A 22,279-nucleotide genomic window follows, 5' to 3' on the forward strand; every position below is an offset into this window, starting at 1 on the left:
TTGACGGGTGAGGGAAGAGCACCAACAACTTCACGGCTGTTGCCGTCATCTGTAATCCCACTTAACTGCTCTTAAGACAGTTTTGATGAAAGAAAAAATTGCTTTATTGCCTCTATCTTTTAAATTTAATTGAGGTTTCCCCCCGTGAGGCACAGTAAAAATAGAGTATATAATGTTATTTTGTTCAAGGAGACCAAAGTGAGATGCAATTTAAATGTATTTGTTTAGTTTATACACTTTGAACTTCTCACTCCGTGTGTAGCTATGTGGTTAGATATAAAATTCGCATTTTTTTAATTTTTATTTTCATATCCATACATATGGATATATAAAATTATATAATATTATATCTGATCCGACCACGAACTGCAGAAGTGCAGGAAAAAGGAGCTGAATAGCGGTACAATAAGAGGGAGGAGGGAGAGGAGTACAAATGGAAGGTTTCTCCCCATTTCTCTTTTGCTTTGGGTGCAGTAGTACGTGTTTCTCACATGTTCCCCCTAACTGCCAGCAAGAAAGTTCTCCCATGCTCTTACTGGATCTGGTTTAGTAATCAGCCCCCACATGAGTCACAGGGAACACGCAATGCCACTGCCGCGTGAGTGACAGCAGCCGGCGCTCTGGCTTCTCGTTGTCCCTTTAAAATCTGAAACCAAGGGTAATGATTTATCAAACTCTTATTATCAAGAAAATGTCACACGAAGGGCACCTTGCTATGCACTGACGCAAACCCAGTCTTTCCCAAGGAAGTATAGAAAGCTTTGCTCTGGACTGGGCAAAATCCAGTCTGCCACTTGCCCGTACCGCTGTTTTTACCTCTATCGACTCGATCTGTGGCTATTTAAGACATGGTAAGTGCTTGATTTTTGATCTTCGATATCGAGAAGGGTTGGAGGAGGGAAGAGTTGGCGAAGGGGGAGCTGTCCGCGGTGCTGCCGGCGAAGCCACAGCGAGAAGGTTCCCGCCGACCGGGGTAGGGATGCTGCCGGGGAAGGAAGGGGGCGAGGGAGGGAGAAAACGGTGGTACCCCAAAATGCACTCACTTAGTGACTGAGTCCTTGCAGATCTTATCCCTGATGCCGGGAGATGGGATTACCGTGGAGAGAAAACTTGTGAGGAAAATGCCGACGGGCAGTTTTGTGAAACATTCTGAAAAAAGAAAGTGTATTTGTAAATATTAACCCTTATATAACCCTAATATTAAACTGATGGAAAATGAAGCGGTTTTCTGCCGATTGTTTAATGTACATATAAAAAAAAGATGCATTTTAAATTATAATTTTAAACTGAAGGGAAAGGCACAGGTGATTGGGAAAGTGTCATCAATAATCTGTTTAATTAATAGGGAATGCTTAAAAAAAAATCTTTGGAGACATGCGAGTCGGAAATATAAGAAAAAGAATAGGGAAAACCAGCTGTTATTGGCGGTAATTCCACTGTGGTAGTGTGGTTATGTTTTGTTTATTTTTTTTTTTTAATTGTTGGGTTTTTTTGGGTTTTTTTGGGTTTTTTTTGCGTTTCACCGTCTTGCTGACAGGCTTTGAAGCATGGCAGCCAGCTCAGAAATGTTCACCAGCACTATTTCACTTGTTTTTTAACATCCCTTGCTGCCTACAGGGCAGCTTGTCTCTTGCTCATATATATTAAAAAAAAAAAGTCGATGTGCATTGTTGAATGACAGAAAGGAAATGGGGCGTAAAATTAAAGAATCTTTCTACACTGGTGATAGGGAAGGGAGCATCCTACAGTCGTGATGTGAAATCTAACGAGATCTGGCGGCGCAGTGCTGTAGAAACACTTATTTAAACTTGAATTACGGGTTTGCAGATGCTGGTGCTGGTTTTTATTTGATGATTTTTTTTTCCATGTGCCGTACTGTTTTTCTCCCAGAACATTAACATTGAGCGGGAGGACAAGCAGGCGAGCCGGGGCTCCTCGAAATTCTGCAACACTCCTGCATCCACATTTTCTAGCGCATGCGTTTTGTGCACGGGGACAGAAATTCGTAGAATCTCTGCAGCACCAACATTTTTTTTCCCCCCTTCCTCTTCTTTTGGTAAAATATGTGACGTTCTCATTTTAGGATTACGCCAGTCAAAGGGATATGAGCAATCAGGTTGTGAACAATCCTGAACCCGTGGCTCGTGGACTCAATGAAGGTGCGGGAGTTGTAAGAATCAGCCCCGAAAATGAGCCGCAGAATGCCCCGCCGCAAACCCCCGCCGCGACGGCCAGGCTTCCCCGATCGCTCTCTAACGACAACAAAACACTTCCCTCCGAAGAAGCTAAACCAAACGATTTTGAGAGGACCAAAGTCGGGATCTGCAAGCTCAGCAGCACCCCGGTGCAAGCCAACTCCACGCTCCGGAGGGAATCTGTGGAAACCTTTCCCTGCAAGCACAGCCCTGGGGTAGGGACCGCCGGGCAAGCTGCTATCCCTCACTGCAAAATTCCCGCTTTGCAGAGCACAGACGGGGACGCTAATCCAAGCCTTGGTAAGAGCACGCTGGAGCAAAACAGCACCAAGGGCACCTGGGTGACCTTGAGCCAGAGCACCGTGGTACTGGGCACAGATGGCAACACTTCCGTCCTTCCTGGCAGAGTAGAGGGGGTGAGTTTTCTCCTTACAGGTTTTTTTTCCCCCGCTTCAGCTCGTGGGAGGTCTTTGCCACTCAGCACCGGTCTGGGGCTGAAGTTCTAAAAGCAGGTCCGGGTCAGCCGGGGATGGGGCTGTGCGGCGGTGGGGAGAGAGGATCTTAGGACCAGAGCTGTAATGCTGGCGAGTGCTAATAATGTAATACCGGTACAAAGGACCATCCTGTGTAATTCCAGTCCGTTCCCTAGGCCGTGCCTGTCGGTGTACCCCGGGTCCGACCCGTGCATCCCCCTAACACGCCCCAGCATCAGACGGGAAGGGCGCCTTGCCCTTCCTCTCCTCAGGCTCGGCCGCCTGCCCTAACCCTCGGTGGCTGCGTGCCTTGGCCCCTGTAACCAAAACCAGGGCCAAATAAATCAGCCCAACCCTGTAAGAGGTCGAACCACCCCGTGGGTTCCGCCGGTGGGATGAGGGGCCGGGAAGGTGCCGCGCCCACCCCCTCTCCCTGTCCTTCCGCGTATCTGCGTTTACCCTGGAACGGGGGCGTGGGGGACTGTTCGTTCTGCAGAAGCAGTTCTTTAGTTCATCTGCGTGTGCTGGGCCTCTGCGGGCTGTGCTGAGAGCTGGCTGTCGGTCCTTACCCTTCCGAGGGCACTGAGGGCTTCAACCCCCAGAGGAGGAGACGAGACCTCCCAGGCGAGCCTCACTCCCCCTTCCCCCGAGCCCTCAGTGGAGGGCTATAGTTTAAACCCACCTCTCGTGTGGGTTTTTTCTGGACAGAAGAGAGGCCAGGCAGCAGTGGCGTGGGCTGCAGGGGGGCCTCCCGGGAAGGTCCCTCCGGCCCGGCCGGTGCTCGCAGGTGCAGCCGCAGCACCGCGGGACTTGTCTGCAAAAGTAGCTGCTTTCCCATCTCTCTTTCTCTCTCCTTTTTTTTTTTTTTTCGTTTTTGTTCTCCCCCTCCATTTTTCCTCCCTTTTCTCCCCTTTTAGGAAGACGATGTAGGGGATGAAAATAAAGCCCGAGGGAACTGGTCTAGCAAGCTGGATTTCATCCTCTCCATGGTGGGTTATGCAGTGGGGCTGGGCAATGTCTGGAGGTTCCCGTACCTGGCCTTTAAGAATGGGGGAGGTATGATGGCTTTTTCCTGTCTCTCTACCTGCAGTACCGTACGGGTCTGAGCCAGTCTCTGCCTTTTTGGCGGGGAGAAAAAGGAGGGAAGAGGGGGCTGGCGGCTCCCTATTGCCAGGCAGCCAGCCCCGGGCTTAGCCGAGGTGCGAGGGCGCTTTCAGACCATCAGCGACGTGGTGAAGCATCTGCCAGGTGGTTTTTTTTGTTTGTTGGTTTGGGTTTTTTTTGTTTTGTTTTTGTTTTTGTTTTTTTTTGTGATGGTCACCCCTGGAACTAGGAAAGCTCCGACGAGATTTCATTAAAAGGCAGTGCTTTCCTTAAAAACACCTGCAATTGGTGCTGGCCGGAGAGGGAGGAAAACGAAGAGGCGGGTTGATCACAGAGGGAGGGCTCCAGGACTCCCTTCACCTCATTTATGCACAATCGGGTCTGATTCCGCAATCGGTGGGATGGGGGAAGAGGAGGGAGTAAAGGTCTGTACACAGAACTTTAGAATCAGGATAGGCACAAGAGGAAGTTTGATCTCAAATCGAGACATTCTGTTATTTCTTGAAGTTTGGGGGAATTATTTTAAATCTCTCAATGATCCGGTTGAAAAATAATCGTTTGACATATAGCGAATGCTGCTCAGCAGAATAGAGGAGAAGTTAGGAGAGGGTTTGTGCCGTTAATAGTTTTCAAGGAGAAGAAAAAGTTTATTTGCAGGGGTTCTCCTGCCAGAGGCTCTTATTTAAACGGAGAACCGGTGAGCGTTACTGGATTCAAGCCCCTGCAACTGTAAAACCCTTCCGTCTACGAAACGTCTATCAGCAGGGGGTATTGGTGCTGTGATCATCGAAACCGATTCTGTAGAGCCTGTTTTCTGTGAGGGAAGAAGCGATTTTAAACTAATTCTTTTTTAATTGTCAGCATTTTTTTTTTTTACACATAAGAACTAAGTGGGAGGCGTTAAAGTACTCCTTTAACAATAATATTGTCTCGAGCAAATGCCGGAAATGTAGAAAGCTGTCGCCCACCTTCCCCCACCCCATTCCCGCCCCGTCGAGGCCGGCGGCAGCGGGAAGCGATAACAAATAGAAAAAATTTAATAGCTGCATGTCTTGACTGAATTGTCCCCAATATCACGGGGTGATTCAGGTTACTCTCTCTTCTCTCCCCTCCTGCCCCCCAAGGTGCGTTTCTCATCCCCTATTTGATGATGTTGGCTCTAGCTGGGATCCCCATTTTCTTCCTGGAAGTCTCCCTGGGGCAGTTTGCTAGTCAGGGCCCCGTGTCGGTCTGGAAAGCCATCCCGGCCTTGCAAGGTGAGCGGAGCAGGAGCCGGCCCGGTTTTGGGGAGCATGACCTGCACTCCCTCTCTCGCATGGCTTCAGCCGCATGTCCTTGCGCGGTCCTTGCGGGGTAAGCCCCTCAAAGCAGGGGGACCCCCCGTACCTGTGCCAGTTGCGGGGGAAGCCCCTCAAAGCGGGGAGACCTCCGTACCTGTGCCAGAGGAAGCCGATGCTTTGCAGCCGCCGGGCCCCGCCGCTCCCCCGGCTGCGGCCGCTGCCCCCCTTCCCCGGGATTAATAGCGATGTTCTCCTGTCTCCCCTCTCTGTTCCCAGGCTGCGGCATCGCCATGCTGATCATCTCGGTTCTAATAGCCATATATTACAATATTATCCTGTGCTATACACTTTTCTACCTTTTTGCGTCCTTTGTACCTGTGCTGCCCTGGGCCTCCTGTAACAACCCGTGGAACACGCCAGACTGTAAAGATAAAAACAAACTTTTGCTAGGTGAGTTGGGACATATTTTTTTTTTTTCCCAAAATTATGGCCGTGGTGGTTTTCCAGAGTTTTCTTCAGCTCAGCTGCGCCCCTGGGAGATGCCAGAGGAGATTGCGGGTGACCGTGGCCGGGCGAGGTTTCCAGCACGGAGGAACGGTCCATTTTAAAACCACTTTGACATTATTTGTATCACACGGGCGCTTCCCTCTCCTTTTATTTAAATTTTTCCTCATTAAGGATGAATGAGATTTGTCAATTAAAATGATAATAAAAGCCCAACTCCCCCTCCCCCCCAAAAAACTCTGTATAGGGGAGAAAGCACAGAAGAAAATACCATAGCTGGCAGCCTCGGGTGTCCACTAAAGACAAATTATTTGCCTTTAGAGAAGCTTCTCTTAATAACGAAACAAACAAACAAACAAACAAACGAAAACCGTTTTTGCAAACGGCCAAAAACTCACTGTGACATGAGAAGGGGAAAAATAAACCTATTAAACAACCTTCCAGAAAAGGTATTGGCACTTGAGCAAAAGTTCAAGCAATTATATGTGATCTACTGCTTTCTTGTAATTTTACAAGAAAAAAACCAACCAAACAAACAGAAAACCCCAACTATACACCTTTTTTTTTGTTGTTTGTGTTTTTTTATGTTTTGTTTTGTTTGTTTGTTTTTATTTTCTTTTTTTCTTCCTAGATTCCTGCATTATTGGTGACCATCCAAAAATACAAATCAAGAACTCTACTTTCTGCATGAGTGCCTATCCAAACTTAACCATGGTTAACTTCACCAGGGAAGGAAACAAAACATTTGTCAGTGGAAGTGAAGAATATTTCAAGTAAGATCTTTCTTTGTTTAGTGACCGTTATGTTAATCTCTCTTTAAAATCCGCTGGAACAGGCAACAAATCACTGCTTGGAAAACTAGGAATATAATAGCTATGGACAGCAAATAATGTTAATTTTTTATGCTTAGGAATGATGAAAGGCAGTTCAAATGCTGGATTACTTGTGTTCTGTTCCTATGGTGCTCAGCACAGCTGGGGTGTTGGCCCATGCCGGGCAGTTTTATCTACTACTGCAATGCAGATAAATAAAATAATACATGGTGAGAATCGTTGGAACCTTCTAGAGAAACTGCTGAGGATGCTGAAGCAAAACAAAATACTCCAGGAATTTGCACTCAATTACTGCCTCCGGTTGCTTTATAATGCTGTTATTATTTTTTTCTATTCTTTTTTTTCCCTCAATTTTAATTTTTTTTTAAAATTCTTTTATTCTTAGGTACTTTGTATTGAAGATTTCAGCAGGGATTGAATATCCTGGTGAGATCAGATGGCCCTTGGCACTATCTCTTTTCCTAGCTTGGGTGATTGTATATGCCTCCCTTGCTAAAGGAATCAAGTCATCAGGAAAAGTAAGAATAGTATTTGAGATTGTACACTTCAAGAAAGCAGGGTGATGTTTTAAGGAAATCACACTCATTTAAGGCACTGAATTACAAAAAATATTTTCGGTAAATGACTAAGTATTAATTGAAATGCCTTTTTCCTGTCTGTGTTTTCAGTCAAAACATAAACAAAGACAATTTTTGTTCAGCATTTGTTCCTTAATCTTCAATCAGTTTAACAGGAGCTCTTGAGCTGCACTCAGCAGTGGGATGGCAAAAAGGATACCTTCCAGCCTTCCCTATTGGGTGTGGTGTTTATCAAAATTCTGCAATCATCTCACATTCCACTGGAATCCAGGAAGTTTTGATGTAAATGTAGATGTTAAGTAACGTATTTTAAAATCAGAACTGAACTTCAAAAAAGCTGGAGCAAAATAACTAGATACTTAATGGGATAAAGATAGTGGAAGTGCAGACATGAACTTTCTAGAGCTGACCCCAGAGTTTCTGATTCCAAGCCATCCCTTTGCTTCTGGAAGCTGACATCATCTCTTGCGAGGTAATTTGGTAATTAAAAATCCAGAGACTCAGAATGCCATGGGAAAATTAAGATATTTTTCCCCCCACCTTACTGTGGAAAAATGTTTTGTGAAAGATAAGAGTTTGGATAATAACTTTGGTTTGGGTATGGCAACAGATATTTCTTCAAGTGTGTCTTAGTGACCAAGAAAAATATTGACTCTTCGATGTCAGAGAGGAAAAAAATTGAGTTCTTGGTGTCAGAGATAGAAATCCTGTATTTATACAGAGATTAGACTGCACAAAAATTCATCAGGGCAACTTGTTGAAACACCTCTTGAAACAGCAAAGAGAAGGTTAGGAAAGCAATTTCAAAAGTTGCTTCAGCTCAGACCTGAGGTTGAGGGAGGTGATTCTCCCTCTCAGCTCTGGCGAGAATACATCTGGAATGGTGTGTCCAGCCCTGGGGCCCACAACATAAAAAGGACATGGACCTCTTGGAGTGAGTCCAGAGGAAGCCACAAAGATGCTCAGGGGGCTGGAGCATCTCTCCATGAAGACGGGCTGAGAGAGCTGGAGTTGTTCAGCCTGGAGAAGGCTAAAGAGACCTTAGGGCACCTTCCTAAAGGGGCTCCAAGAGAGCTGGAGAGGGACTTTGGAGAAGGACATGGAGTGACAGAACCAAGATAAGGGCTTCAAACTGAAAGAGGGGAGGTTTAGATTAGATATTAGGAAGACATTCTTCCCTGTGAGGGTGGTGAGGCCCTGGAACAGGTTGCCCAGTGAAGCTGTGGCTGCTCCATCCCTGGAAGTGTTCAAGGCCAGGCTGGATGGGTCTCTGAGCAACCTGGTCCAGTAGAAGGTGTCCCTGCCTATGGGAGGAAGTTGGAATGAAATGGGCTTTAAGGTCCCTTCTAACCCAAACCATTCTATGATATGATTCCACAATATGTTATGATTCTGGCTTGTTTAAACTCAGAGGTTAATGTGAAAAATATTTGAAATGCTTTTGTGTCAAGTGTAGAGCTTAACTGGCCATAATCTAGTCATCTTATCTGACCACAGAGAGCTCTGTACTAGATAATTATTAAGACATTATACACACAACCACTGTTGTGTATTTAGATATCATGGTGATTAGTTCTATCTGGATCATTTCACTGACTTTCTTTTTTTGCATTTGAACCATAAATATCACCGTGGTAATATGCAATTATTAAGAAGTACAAACAGTAATAAAACTTAATTAGGCTTTTTTTTTTTTTTTGTTAAATACAGAAAAATATATGGAAATATACAGGGAAAAAACCCACAGAAATTTAAGTGTTATTGAATGGCACTGCTCATTTAATTTCCATTGAACTGTGATAGTTTGCTCTGGGCAAGGATCAAAAGTGATATTTTCTTTTAGCTGTAAATTCCTATTGTTCCTCTCCAGACAGAGAGAGGAACCCTCTTCCTCTCTCTGTCTAGAATCCCAACTATTACCTTTGTTGCTGTTGGTGTTATTCCTGTTTCCAGCAGCAAGAAGAGCCATAAAATTTCAGATTTCCTGGGAAATAACCCTGTTGTTTTCCTAGTTTATCCCCTGACTGTTGTCTCTGAGCCTGAGTAATTGCTTTCTTCAGGCAATTCTGTAGCACCTGTATTTTCCCCTCCTCTCTTCTTATCCAAATAAGCCCTTTTACCAACCTTTCCTTTGGTCTGTCCAGGTGGTGTATTTTACAGCTACATTCCCCTATGTAGTTCTCATCATCCTTCTTATAAGAGGAGTAACTCTCCCTGGAGCTGGAGATGGAATCTGGTACTTCATCACACCAAAGTGGGAGAAGCTAATTGATGCTATGGTGGGTTTACTATTGCACTTCTAACTACTGGGGTGAATAAGTCATGAAGATCTCTTGGTGTCTGCTGCAAGCATTTTATGTGTACAGGGGTGGTATTGTCATCTGTGGAAACACGTTCTTCATCTTATGTGGATAAAGTATTATTTAGGGTCACTGGCAGATAAAACATCAGTATATGGTGCAGATTTTTCCTCTTGATTTGCATTTTTTTTCTGAATGTATTTGAACTGATGTGTATAAAACAATGTAGTTTGGATATTTGTTTCTTCCATATACAGCAAAGTTAATATGGTCCTTTTATATGGGCTCAATGAAAATAGTACTCCTCATTAAATGGGCATGATGTATTTCATGGCAGGGTTTTACTTTTAAATATTCTATTGACATCCATTTAGTTTAAAGTTCATTTAAAGTACTTAAATGTCAATCCCCTCACAGTAACATGTAATAGTATTATTGAACTTTCTAACATTCTAACATTCTTTCCTGAAGCTGATGTTATTTCCTTTCCTGTTTGTCTTACGTAGGTTTGGAAGGATGCTGCCACTCAGATTTTCTTCTCCTTATCTGCAGCATGGGGAGGTCTAATTACTCTCTCTTCTTACAACAAATTCCATAATAATTGCTACAGGTATGTAAGAGTGAAAAAATCGGTTTTATTAAAAAGATTTGTCCAAAAACAGATGTCTTCCAACTTGCAGAAATCTGGTTTGTAAGATCCTCCTCTCGTGTCTTTTTTTCTCTTGTGTCTTTTTTTCTCTCATGCCTTTTGTGTCTTTTTTTCCCCCTCTTTTCCTCTCCCCTTTCTCTCTCTTTTTCTTTCTTTTTCTCTGTTTCTCTTTCTCTTCTTTCCCTTTGCCCTTCCCTTTCTCTTTCCCCTACCCTTTTTCCCCTTCCCCTTTTCCCCTGCTCCTTTTGGCCTGCCCCTTTTCCCTTTCCCCCTTCCCCTTTTCCTTTCTCCTCTCTGTGTGTGGTTTCTTTTACAGTTAATCCTTTTGGCTTTGGGTATTGTCTCCTCTCCCCAGGCCCTAATCTACTAGTCTCAAGAGGAGCCTTAGGCTTATTGGAGCTCCTCTTGGCTCTTCATTTTCAGAATCAGCAGGATGAGGTTAAAGACAGTCTGGGAAGCTGTCAACAGCTGTGAGCAGTGGCACGGAACAGAGTCAGTTGGCAGCCTCTGCTGAAGAACAGCCCATGTGTAGAACGGGCTGAGCTTTGCTGTTGTCAGACATGCAGGAGTTTAACTTGCACCTTCCAAAGATGTGATTCTTCTATCTCCTAAATATTTGGGTTTTTTTTTCCAATTGCTCTTAGTGTGGTTTTACATGCACAAAGTTATTTCGTGTTGTGAAATTTAAAATTGCTTTTATTTGAACTCACCAAAAGTTGTTTTTTTTTTACAAGGAGAAAAGTCAGTGTGTTCTGGTAGCATTGTGTAGTTTTTCATCCAAAAGCCTGCCAGATAAATGTCTGCAGATGGAAGAAACAAAAAGAATTGGCACTAGGAGAGTGCTTCCCTGTTATTTTATTCTCTTTAAAGCTAATCTGAAGTAAACTTTTACCAATTCCTGCAGTGATGGAGGTGCTGATTCAGGACATTCAGCAGCATCACAGGAACTGTCCCAAGAGGAGGCTTAATAACTTTTCCAACTCAAGGGGAAATAACTTTCCAACTCAAGGGGAAATAACTTTCCAACTCAAGACCGTAAAGCATACACTCCTTGGGATTTTGACTGCCTTATCCTATGACTTCTAAGTACAGAGTACTTAACTTTAAAATCCTGATCCACCTTTCTTTGCAAAAGGAATTTAAAAACCTTTTTAGTAGTGCTCAAAAAGTAATTTAATATAATTGTCCCAAAATATTGTTGAAAAGTGACGGTGCTGCATATTCAGTAACTCCCACACAGAAATCCTTTGGCTCCTATTTTTGAAAATTATATTTCTGGCCTTTGATTTTTGGTTGATGAATGAATACAATCAGAATATCAGGGGGGAAAAAAGGGAGAAACATCATGCTTAATTTCAGTATTAATTTAGCAATGTTTCTAACCAACATAAAAACCCCAAACATTGAAAGTGAGTGACCTATTTTTCCTAAGTTGTAGTAGTTTATGGGGAAGTCCTCTGGACACACATATTGTTAAAAAAAAAAATCCTATCAGGAATGTAATAACTATGGATGGGGTTCATGAGGGCTGGTTTCCTCTCAAGTCACGTGTCTTGACATTTCCAGCATAGTAAGACATTCAGGTATAGATTGCTTGAGATTCACTTAACAATATCAACAGTGGGAAAATGTACCAAGGAATCCTCTGAAGATGGGAAGGTGTTTGAGTGAGTTCTGCAAGGTACAGAAAGCTAAACCCTGGAATTTTATGTATAAATGCAAGAAGGATACAGGACAAAACCTGTCTTACCTGGATAGTGGTAGTTAGTCCATATGTAATATAGTGAGCAGATATGCTTATGAGGCAAAGAGTTAAAAAATGTGTTACCAATCACGTCATCATCTTTGGAGAGGCCAAGAGCAGAAATGCTTGTCCTCCTGCACAGCTTCTGGTTCCTACATGGCACGTGGGTGATGAGAACTTGCACAGCTGATATGAAGACTCCTGTGCTCTCTGATCAGCATCAAATGCACCTGATAAGTATAAAAGTGTGCCTTCACCAGCATTCCCACAGATGTGTGTGCTCATGAGAGACTCCTGAAATATGTACAAACCCCTCCTTGCATGTATCCCAACAAGGTGTCATAGCTTCTTGTTTTTTTTCTTTTCAGGGACACATTGATAGTCACATGTACCAACAGTGCCACAAGTATATTTGCAGGCTTTGTCATCTTCTCAGTTATTGGCTTCATGGCAAATGAACTCAAAGTGAATATTGAAGCTGTGGCAGACCAAGGTAGGGTACACTGGCATTTTGTTACTTAGGCAGGCACCTGGTAGCACCTTCAGCTCTGTTATTAATGATGACATTGATACTGGAGGAGGGAATAATGACTTCAAACTGCTGTGGATTAGTAAACCACATGTAGGAATTTCTGTACAGGAGAAGGTACACTGGTAAGTCAATATCTTGCTTGAAACCTCTTTATGACTTGTTTGGTAAGAGAAGGAAGGAAGCTGAGACTCATTTTAAATCTTTGTGTAAATGACTGATGAAGGGTAGTGTGGGATGGTCCCTTCTCATAGTCTGAGGGATTATTGGTCTTTTCATCTGTCTTTGCTGTTGTTTGTCAAATCCTCTTCAAGGTAAAAGTTGTTTCTGTTGGTGGGAATTTTAGATGGGAGGGAGATGGCCTTTGTAGTGTAGAAGATGGGAGAAATATGGTGTGAAAGGTGGATTGAGCTTCTGAACTGTGGGAAGAAAGGAGATGCCTCCATGGGGAAGTAAAACATTTCTGAAGAACTGATTAGAAAATCTTCAGTAATGAAATGAGATGGTTATAAGAAGGGATCTGAAAGGTCCTAATTAGCAGAGCTGAAGACCACTATGCCAACTAAACCATAGCTCTAAGTGCCAGTTGTTTCTTGAACGCTTCCAGGGATGGTGACTTCACCACCTCCCTGGGCAGCCCCTCCCAATGTTTAACAACCCCTTCAGTGAAAAAATTCCTCCTGATGTCCAGTCTGAGCCTCCCCTGGCACAGCTTGAGACTGTGTTATCCTGTCACTGGTTGCCCAGGAGAAAAGGCCAATCCCCAACTGGCTACAACCTCCTTTCAGGGAGTTGTAGAGAGCAATCAGATCTCCCCTAAGTCTCTTCTTTGCCAGGATCAACAATCCCAGCTCCCTCAGTCACTCCTCACAGGACTTACTCTCTTGAGCCTACTTTGCTATAAGAAGCAGCAAATAGGAAAGGAAGAGTTTTTGGGCTAAGATTCAGAGAAGTTATAATCCTATCAAATTTTGACAATCATTTTAGAGGGATGATATAGAGGGATATAGGGTCTGAGAGGAGAATTTCATAGTATGAAATGAATAATGGTCAGCTGATAAACTGTTTCTTGACAGCAAGTAGTAGGGGATACTGAACTTGCAGGCTAGTGTAATGTCAATTCAGTATTCAGTGCCTCATCTCTTCTTTTTGGTTTGCCAGTCACTAGTGGCAACAGAAAAGTTAAATTTTTTCCCAATTTTCTGGACAGATGAGACTGTTATTTTTGAAAAACTCCATGTGAGGCCAGGTGTTTTTAGGAGTAATGTTTACATCAGTATTTTTATTTTAGACTTTACCTCCATTCTGGAACAAACAAACAAGCAAACCAAACCCCAAAAGCTAAACCACACTGCACTCACCAAAATTATTTGTAAGGAATTAGAGTTAAAGAAGCCGTGCCTGAGTGGAGCTGCAGTGGAAGCTCCAAAGAGATGGACAGAGGTGGGATGGAGAGACAGGACTGGTGGTGGAGGAAACACTTGGTTCAGCTGGTTCACGCATCTCCCTGGAGATGGTGTAAAATTTAGCACAGGAGACCAAAAACCCTTTTCTGGCTGGTGGTCTTTGAGTCCCAGGCTGGAGCTCTCTGTTCCCAGCTGTCTCAGCAGCTGTTCCAGGGGATGTGGAAATAGCTGTCACAAGACAAGCTTATTGTAGGGCTGTGAGTGTGTTTGTAAGATCCTGCTTAGGCCATTTAAAATTATTTCACAGGGGTGAGGCCTTGCTGCTCTCCATGACAGAGGGAAACAAAATTCAGTGAAGTAATAGATGACTTTGTAGTAGGAAGAGTGCGAAGATTAGGGATAATTGTGGACTGAGGTAGTGCACTGAATTACCATAATTAAGAAGCAGACTCAAGAAGTGGGGAAAGGAACCAGCTCTTGTCCTTGCCTATAGTTTTTTTATGTTCTAAAGTTGTATTTTTTTTTTTGCAGTGAAAGAGAAAAAAGCCAAAATGATGATGAAACATAATCTCCCTTCAAGTTTTCAAAACCTTGAATGAAAATGTTAATGGAAATAGGAAGGGTTTTTTCCTTTTTTTTTTCTCTTAAAATATTAATCTGAAAAACATAGTATGTTTTTTCATTTAGAATCCTCTTTTCAGGAAAAGCTAATCTATCTGATGAACAAATAAAACACTTACCATGGAGGGAGAGACAGAACAATCTCTTTTTGTCCTACTGTCTGATTCAGAATATAGCACAGTTGAAAAATGTTAGTAATTTAAAATGAAAGTTCAAGGTCATTGGACTTTTTAAATTTTAACACATATAAAATATTTGGAGTTTTCCTGTCTTTAATAGACTTTTAGAGAGAGTTCATACCCACCTAAGTCTCCAAAGATGGAAAGGATGTGAGCCAGCCTCTCTGTGACTGTTGACCTGTGGCTGACTCATGTTATTTCGGAGAGTTATGAGGGGTCGACATGGAAAGATGTGCAGTTTAATATTCTCTAATTTAACTTTTCCTGAAAGTGGGATTAATGGGAACTCATTATTCTGAGACTTAATTAAACTTTCACATGCAGGAATCTGCTGTAAAGAGAGCCCTTGTCTCTAATAATCAAGAAGAAATATTTAATCAAGAGGTGAAAGAAGTGCTTGTAAATATATAGTAGTTCTACCTGCCCCTTCTTATTTCAAAAGGTCATTTTTTCTGCAGCACATTTTAAAGGCAGCAACACTGAGTCACGTACAGTGTTGGGTTTGTCTTTTTTTGTACTGTGTTGCTAAGTCTTGTATTTGCCTTTTGTTCAGAAGGAACCCCAAACACTCCACATGTTGCCTGAGGAGATGATGTGACGTGCTGCTAAAATTGTGTTTTCCTCAGTACGTGAGCAAATAGCAGTTGTCTCTTGAACAGAAGCAGCTGTGGAGCTGGAGGAACTGGGGTGCAATGATTAGATCAGAAATAGCCAGGACAGAGTGAGTGGGGAGCCCATTCTCTTGCCATGAGGCATCAGTACAACTTGGCTCTCATTTGTATCTCGCCTGGCAGGAAATACCTTTCCGAGTGTTGGAAGTGGGAATTCCTTTAGCTGGGATGAATAGAGAAGAAGTGCCATCTACTGTAATGTTGACACTGCATTCCTGCAGCCTTTGCTCCCGATCAACTCTGAGCACACTTGTAAAAATGCTTTTCCTTTACAGTTGACAGAAATTAAAGCCCAATATATCAAACAAAAAAGAACGGGAAACTCCTGTTTAATGCTTTAAAAAACCCCAGCTCCTTATTTTTTGTGCTCTGCATTATTTCAGGTTTTCTTGTGGATTTTTTTAGATTCACAGTAGTTTTTACCTTGTGTCTGGTATCACGTCTGGCCATCTTTTTTGTTCTCTGCTTCTCATTTGGCTGTGAGCTGATGAGTTAAAGAAGGATTTTTGCTTTTCCATTCATCCTTGAGGCAGCACTGAGGCTGTGGGTGTTTGCCATGTTGACCTAGGGCTGGATTGGTAGTTGGCAGGAATTTGATCACAGAGCAGAACAGAAACATAGCTGCAGTATGCAACTGCTGCTGATTTTTAAAATTTGTTTGGTCCAGTATATTGGTATATTCATTGCATATTATTCTACTTGGAAAGTAGGAGCAAATGAGTGATTTGAATCTTACGGTGAAAATAGAGATTAATCAGGTGAGGCTAAATTCTGTGATGCTTAGATCTTTCTCTAAATAAGAGAGACTGAACCTGATAACCTTTATTTTTCTTGTTTCTAGGTCCTGGAATTGCTTTTGTGGTTTACCCAGAAGCCTTAACGAGGCTTCCTCTCTCTCCCTTCTGGGCCATAATATTCTTTTTGATGCTTCTAACTCTTGGATTAGACACCATGGTAAACTGCTTTTGTGTCCCACTCTTTTCCTATTTGTTTGTCTGGGGGACCATGAGGTTAATTGCTATTTTCCATGCGGGCAGTGAACCAGTTTCCAAAGAGAGAAAAGAAGTAAGGCCATCAATGCTGAAATCATTTGGGCAGAGCTTTGGTGTTCACATCTGAGCATTTAACACTTAGGATTCAAAATGCTCCCTAGGATTCAAAATGCTCTCTTATTTTCTTTTACATCTAGCTGGACCACTTTGTGTACACTGTGTGCACTGAAATGAATCCTTTAATTTTGTCTTCCAGTTTGCCACTATCGAGACTATTGTGACCTCTGTTTCAGATGAGTTCCCCAAGTACTTACGTACGCACAAGGCACTGTTCACTCTTGGGTGCTGCGTGTCCTTTTTCATCATGGGATTTCCTATGATCACTCAGGTAATAACACTGCCTTTGAGCACCACCGTCTGTCCCCAATCCCCCTCTGGTGGCCGTTTTCCTCCTTCACAAGTTGCAAAAGATGTAGCTGAGTTCTGCCACATATGACACAGGGTGAATCTGAAAGCCTTTTTTTTTAATGGATGCTCTGACTGAGATACACTTATAAGACTCTGCTGTTCAAATCTTTCTGGGAATCAGATTTTTAAAATTCTCCCTAGTCAAACATCTTCAAAGTAGTAATGTAAACTAGGTATTCAATCTACACTGACAGAAGACAGGTTTAGTTTAGGTATTAGGAAGAAATTATTTCCTGTGAGGGTGGTGAGGCCCCGGCACAGATTGCCCAGAGAAACTGTGGCTGCCCCATCCCTGAAAGTGTCCAAGATCAGGTTGGACAGGGCTTTGAGCAACCTGCTCCAGTGGAAGATGTCCCTGCCCATGGCAGGGAGGTTGGAACAAGATCATCTTTAAAGTCCCTCCCAACTCAACCCATTCTATGAATTAAGGAAAATACTGTAACTTTGTATGTCATATAAACATGCAACCTGTTTGGGGTGCCTTTCCTCCACGATTAGACATATACTGACAGTCTTGGCAAACCGAGCAGTTGACAATGGAATTCCCTTCTACCATTGATAATCTTCAGTGTCTTCTCTCCACTAATACCTCCAACATTATAAACTCAGCAATTTCAAGACAAGATGCACAAAATTTTACTACTTTTCCCTCCTTTTTCTTCCCTTTCTCTCTCCCCTTACCTCATCCCCTACCAGCCCAGCTTCACTGTTCTAAAGCCTGGGATGGATTCAGTCCTTCCTTCACTTGAATTATGCTGCTTAACCTCTGCCCTGGAGATAGGACAACATATCCTTTCCAAATAGATGAATTGGACTCGTTATTAGGGTTTCTGGTTTCAAAGGTGATTTTGCTTTTCATGTAGTATTATGGGTTAGAGACACTACAAATGGAAGGTCTGATGGCGGTTCAGTCTTAAAGGACTGAAGCCGAAGTCTTCCCAAGCTGTGTTGGCTACCAGAATCAGGGGTACCATCTGCCTTTTTCCTGTTGGATTTGATATTCATTCAGCCAGAAGGAAGGAACTGTAGTGCAGCACGAGCCTGAGTCTGGTCGATGTTTGGATGCTGACTTGGCTCCTGTTCCTCTCCGCTCTGCCTACCTCAATGCCACAAGTGATGGCTCTTTTATCTCTTTTTCCTTAGGGTGGAATGTATATGTTACAGCTTGTGGACACTTATGCAGCTTCTTACTCTCTTGTCATTATTGCCATCTTCGAGCTCGTTGGAGTTTCCTATATCTACGGTAAGAAAAAATACTGTTACTGGACAGCCTATGTCGAAGTAACATTTTAGCATATGATAAAGTGAAGTTCTTAGGGAAAGGAGTATTTTTTTTTTTTTTAATAAAAAGCCTCGAAGTTCTCTTATTTTGGACAAAGAATGATAGGACCTCATTACTATAGGATACCTTCAAATAAATGTATTCAGAAGACCCAAAAGTCTCAAGTCCTTTTCCATCAATAGCTTAAAGCCAATGCTTAGAGATGAGTCTAAGAAGAGACTAAGCAGTTAGTGACACTATCTGTTCATAACACAGACTCAAGACTATGCAGCTTCTCAGAGTGACTTATTATCCCTGGTGGTAACAGCAGTTATATTGATCCATGCTGATGTACATGAATTGTGAGGAAGATCCTCAGTTGGTATAAAGCAGTGCAATTACCATGATGCTGCTGTAGCTACAACAGTTGATACCAGCTGGTGATGTGCTTCCAAGCTTTCAGGATGTGTTTTCAGGAGACTGAGTCTTGGAAATGTGAAGATCTCCCTACATACCAGGTGATTAACTTGTGTCTGGAGTGTAGTGTTGCCAGTTCACACTTGCCTTCAAAAGCAAAAGGGGAAGCAAAAGTGTGAAAAGTGACAAAGATAAGGCTGTTTCTGCTGTTGCTGTGTGCAAGAATGAATTATGTATCAGTTTTATGCCCAGTTTATATCAGCTGGGCATAAAAATCCCAGATGTTGTGTTGAAGGTGCACATATAGCAGCATGACCTAGTCCCGTGCACTGAATACTTACATCTATCTGTGTTGCGGAGTCTACTCTGTAACTTAAGTGCTTTAAAAAAATAGTACAAAATTCAGCAAATGCAGAATTTGTTGCTCTTGCTTGAGACATAAACATTCTAGACAGGACAGGGAATCAGCCCTTTCTTGTTTTCTCTAATTTCATGGAAATACAGCAGTGTATTTTATCTCCACTGACACCTAATCCAGTGAGCAGGCCTGAGTGGTTCGAAGCTAAGTCAGACATGACTATTGTTACAGAATATGATGGAAAAATTCAAAATACAGAGAGAAGAGTTGATTTTGACCGGTCGTCTTCTGGTTAATCAAAATTCTTGCGGGTTTTTTATCCCCCTGGAATGTAAGTAATTTGATTAGAGTTGGCTTAGAAGTGAAATGAAACCCAGCTTCTCTAAAATCAATACAATTTCGTAAGAGATAAGTGAGGATGCTCAAGAAGAATATAAGGGTTTGTTGGGTTTTCTTTTTGCCTTTCTTCTCCTCCTCAGTTTGTTGAGAGCATGCCTGAATGATGCTGTAATGCTTGAATGCTTTTAATATTTTAAAAACTACTTAATTCTGTAAAGTTTCTTTGTTGTGTATGTTTTTAAACAAGGATGAAGCTAGTAGGAAGCAGGTACTGGTTCTGTTCCTCCTCTGAACACTGTGTGGCAGAAGCACTGCAAACCTGCCTTTGTGGAATGACATTTTATTAGGCTTGGAAGCAAAAAATTGCTCTGGCTTGTGTCTGCTTTGCACAGCAAATTCGGTGTCCCTTAAAACACTAACTTTAATAAAAAATATAAACCAATATTCAAACAGTTATAGCATTGCAAAGGAAGGACTTGAATAAAGGAAAAAGTTTTTTTTTAGTTAGATGTTACTTCATTGTAATCAGATGTGGAAAAGAACCGACAAATTACAAATTATTCTTTCCATACTTTCTGTGCCAACTGGTTGTTCATCAACAGATCTGGGTAAAGCCTTTGCTATAAACTATTTCAAAGATTATTCCCTGTAATTAACCTTTTGCTGGACTAAGGAGGTTCCAATCTTTTAAATGACAAAGGAAAGATTTACTTTACAATCATTATCTGCTTGACTAATGTACCAGAGCTACTTCTACTGTGTTAAAGCTACTTTTGTAAGGACTGTTCATAGGAGTACATCCTGTACATTTGTGATTTGTGTGTTGTAAATACAAGCAAAGCTGCTGCTCTGGTTATATTCCTTCAAGCAGTGCTTAAAATTGACATAATATATTTTCAAGCTCTGACAACTGCTGTTTTACACTCCACTGACACCTTTCTCTGTGTACTTGTACTCTTCATGGCAAGCAGGTTGGCACAATAGTGGCAGGCGCTTTCATGATGAAATAAATTTGTCTTTAGTTCTTGTTACATGTTCTGCTTGCTGAGCTTGTTGAGATTTTTAAATTAAAAAGGGACACACTTGGTTATTTCCTTGTAATCACTTATTTTTTCAATAGAGTCAGTGCTCCACAAACCAACCAAATGCAGCTTTTTATTTCCCATGCTGGTAGAAATGTTTGTTCTCCAGTTATTTAGATTATGATGCATGGTTGGTAAAGAACAGCTAAGAGCTGGGGGTATTAATTTAATCATCAGCATAATTCCCGCTGTTGCATTTTGTAACGTGAGGCTAAAGACAAAAATCCTTGTGTTTGAGCAAAACATTGTCAAAAGCTGAAAATGTATGACTGTAACTTTGTGCTCCTTCTAGACCTGTTTTTTGACTGTCTGTTTTTTTGAGAAGGTTTGTTGTAAGAGTGAGTGGTAACTGCTGCAGTGTGTTTGTAAGAGACATTAGTGATTTTGAACATTTTACCTGCAGCAGAATAACAAAGTAGTTGTCTGACTGCGTTTGCAGGCTCCTTTTTAAATGGCTTTTATATCTGCAGCACTTGTGAATACATCATTCTACTTTAGGGAGGGGGAAATCAGATATGGAATATCATGTACTGTTTATTTCCCAAAGTTATTCAGCAGGCCTGACTGATCTGAGAGGGAGACCAGATTTACTAGGATTTAAAAAAAGTAATAAATCAGTGTTCTGTTAACCAAAGCATTCCTCTCATTTTTCTGTGGAACTTTCACTGGAAAGAGATAAGTACTGTGTAATCCCTGTATCTGCTTCCATGCATTTGACTTCTGAACTGCTAATATTTAAAAGTGCCTTAAACTGTGAATATCTGCTGAAGATTCCAAGAAGGAACTGATTTTTTTAATTGGAGTTTGAAGCAAGTCTGTGCAGATTTACATGAAGCTCACACGAATTCTGGAGGCAGAAGCCCCTGGTAACTCTCAGTTAGGTATCCCTTCTTTGCAGCAGCAAGTGTGGCTGGAGTAGAGACTTTAAATGAGATTTAAACTTGGTGGAAAGACCCATCAGCCTGTATCTTGTGCTGCTGCAATTAGTTTAAAATGAACTTTGTCTCCAGCACAGCACATGACTGGCTGCTGTGTGAGAATCTCCCTCACAGCTCGCTGCAGGTAAATAAAACACAGGGGCAAATTGTTCAGTTGCAGCAAAAATATCCTTTCAGGTCTGTCACATAATGACCTTGGAGGTTATATTTGGCCCAGACATACAAACTTCTATTACAAAATAGAGAAGGACACCATGATTCAGACTGGTGCTGAAGTAGTGATTCCATGGGTAATAAAAATTACATGTATTTTACAGAGAAGAGGCTTTCTGAAAAAGCAAATTTGCTGTAGTCAGTAGAGAAGAGGGAGAGAGGGAGAGAAACTACAGTCACTGAAAAAATGTGACATCTGGGTCACCTTGGCTTAGTTTTTTAAGCTTACATCTGCTGCAGGTTGTAATTTTTTCCTTTTCCCTAAATTCAGTTCTTGCAGTACCATCCCACTGTTTAATTTCTGGCTTTTCCTTCTCTGTTGTTATCATAACCTGGTTCTTGAGCTTCTCTCTCACATGCTATCTGCCTGAGTTGGGTCTTTAGGGCTGCCCAAACACCACCCAGCCCTGTTGCTTTCTTCAAGCTGCATCAGAAGACACTGAATAATGAACCATTGCTATTTTTTTACCTTCTTGATTCTTGGAACAGTCAGGTGGTTAGATTTATTTCTCCTTGATATCAACAGAAAGGCTTCCAAATTAGATGCATCAAGCCTGAGGATTATCCCTTCTTATACCCTGCAGTGTCTAATAAGAACATGAAATAGTATATTACTTTTGTTCAAGCATTTCTTACCCTACTCAGTGCCTTTTCTCCAATATTTAAGCTGTCCCCACATCATGAAAGTTAGATAAAATGCTTTATAAAATTTAGATAAAATTGGCCCAAATTTTAAACATTTATGTGGCAGATGAGCTTAGGCTTGGACCCCAGGCCTCTCTCTTCTTATTGTAATTAGAAAAGCTAGAATCAATTTCAAATTTGTTTTTATTATTTTTTGATAAATTACTAATATCTAAATTACTAATAACTAACAGGGAATAATATCAGCTCCTGGCCAGCACACTTTTTCCACCCACATGGCATTGCTGGGAAAGGAGCTGCAGAGACGGCTGAAATACCATTTTCCAATCTTGCATATTTGATTAACTCAAGTAGCTTTAGCGATTCAGTCAATACAATAATCTGAAGAAATAGCACGTCTGTTAATCTGTTTGTTCAAACAACATTGAATATAATTTAAAATATTTACAGGTGCTCTCTAATAATTCTAAGTATCATTCAGGTATCAGTTGAAAAATAAC

The 22,279-nt window shown here is 41.9% G+C and overlaps 1 protein-coding gene across 2 annotated transcripts in view; it reads left to right on the forward strand.

The window, feature by feature from the left end:
* Positions 1–751: 751 nt before the first annotated feature.
* The window catches only part of SLC6A5 (solute carrier family 6 member 5), a 32,574-nt gene continuing 11,046 nt past the window's right edge, over positions 752–22,279 (forward strand). For both annotated transcript variants that reach the window (XR_001876729.1, XM_017826818.1), the window contains exons 1-13: positions 752–851; positions 2,084–2,611; positions 3,586–3,724; positions 4,897–5,028; positions 5,329–5,502; positions 6,188–6,329; positions 6,775–6,907; positions 9,112–9,246; positions 9,774–9,877; positions 12,029–12,153; positions 15,908–16,020; positions 16,315–16,446; positions 17,670–17,769. Coding sequence is in view for 1 of the 2 variants with exons in the window: in XM_017826818.1 (XP_017682307.1) it covers positions 849–851; positions 2,084–2,611; positions 3,586–3,724; positions 4,897–5,028; positions 5,329–5,502; positions 6,188–6,329; positions 6,775–6,907; positions 9,112–9,246; positions 9,774–9,877; positions 12,029–12,153; positions 15,908–16,020; positions 16,315–16,446; positions 17,670–17,769 (1,960 nt within the window). In the remaining variant the exon portion in view is untranslated. The remainder of the gene's footprint in view (positions 852–2,083; positions 2,612–3,585; positions 3,725–4,896; positions 5,029–5,328; positions 5,503–6,187; positions 6,330–6,774; positions 6,908–9,111; positions 9,247–9,773; positions 9,878–12,028; positions 12,154–15,907; positions 16,021–16,314; positions 16,447–17,669; positions 17,770–22,279) is intronic.

The sequence above is a fragment of the Lepidothrix coronata genome, unplaced genomic scaffold (genome assembly GCF_001604755.1).
Source record: "Lepidothrix coronata isolate B3197 unplaced genomic scaffold, Lepidothrix_coronata-1.0 Scaffold130, whole genome shotgun sequence".
In the NCBI taxonomy this organism is placed as follows: domain Eukaryota; kingdom Metazoa; phylum Chordata; class Aves; order Passeriformes; family Pipridae; genus Lepidothrix; species Lepidothrix coronata.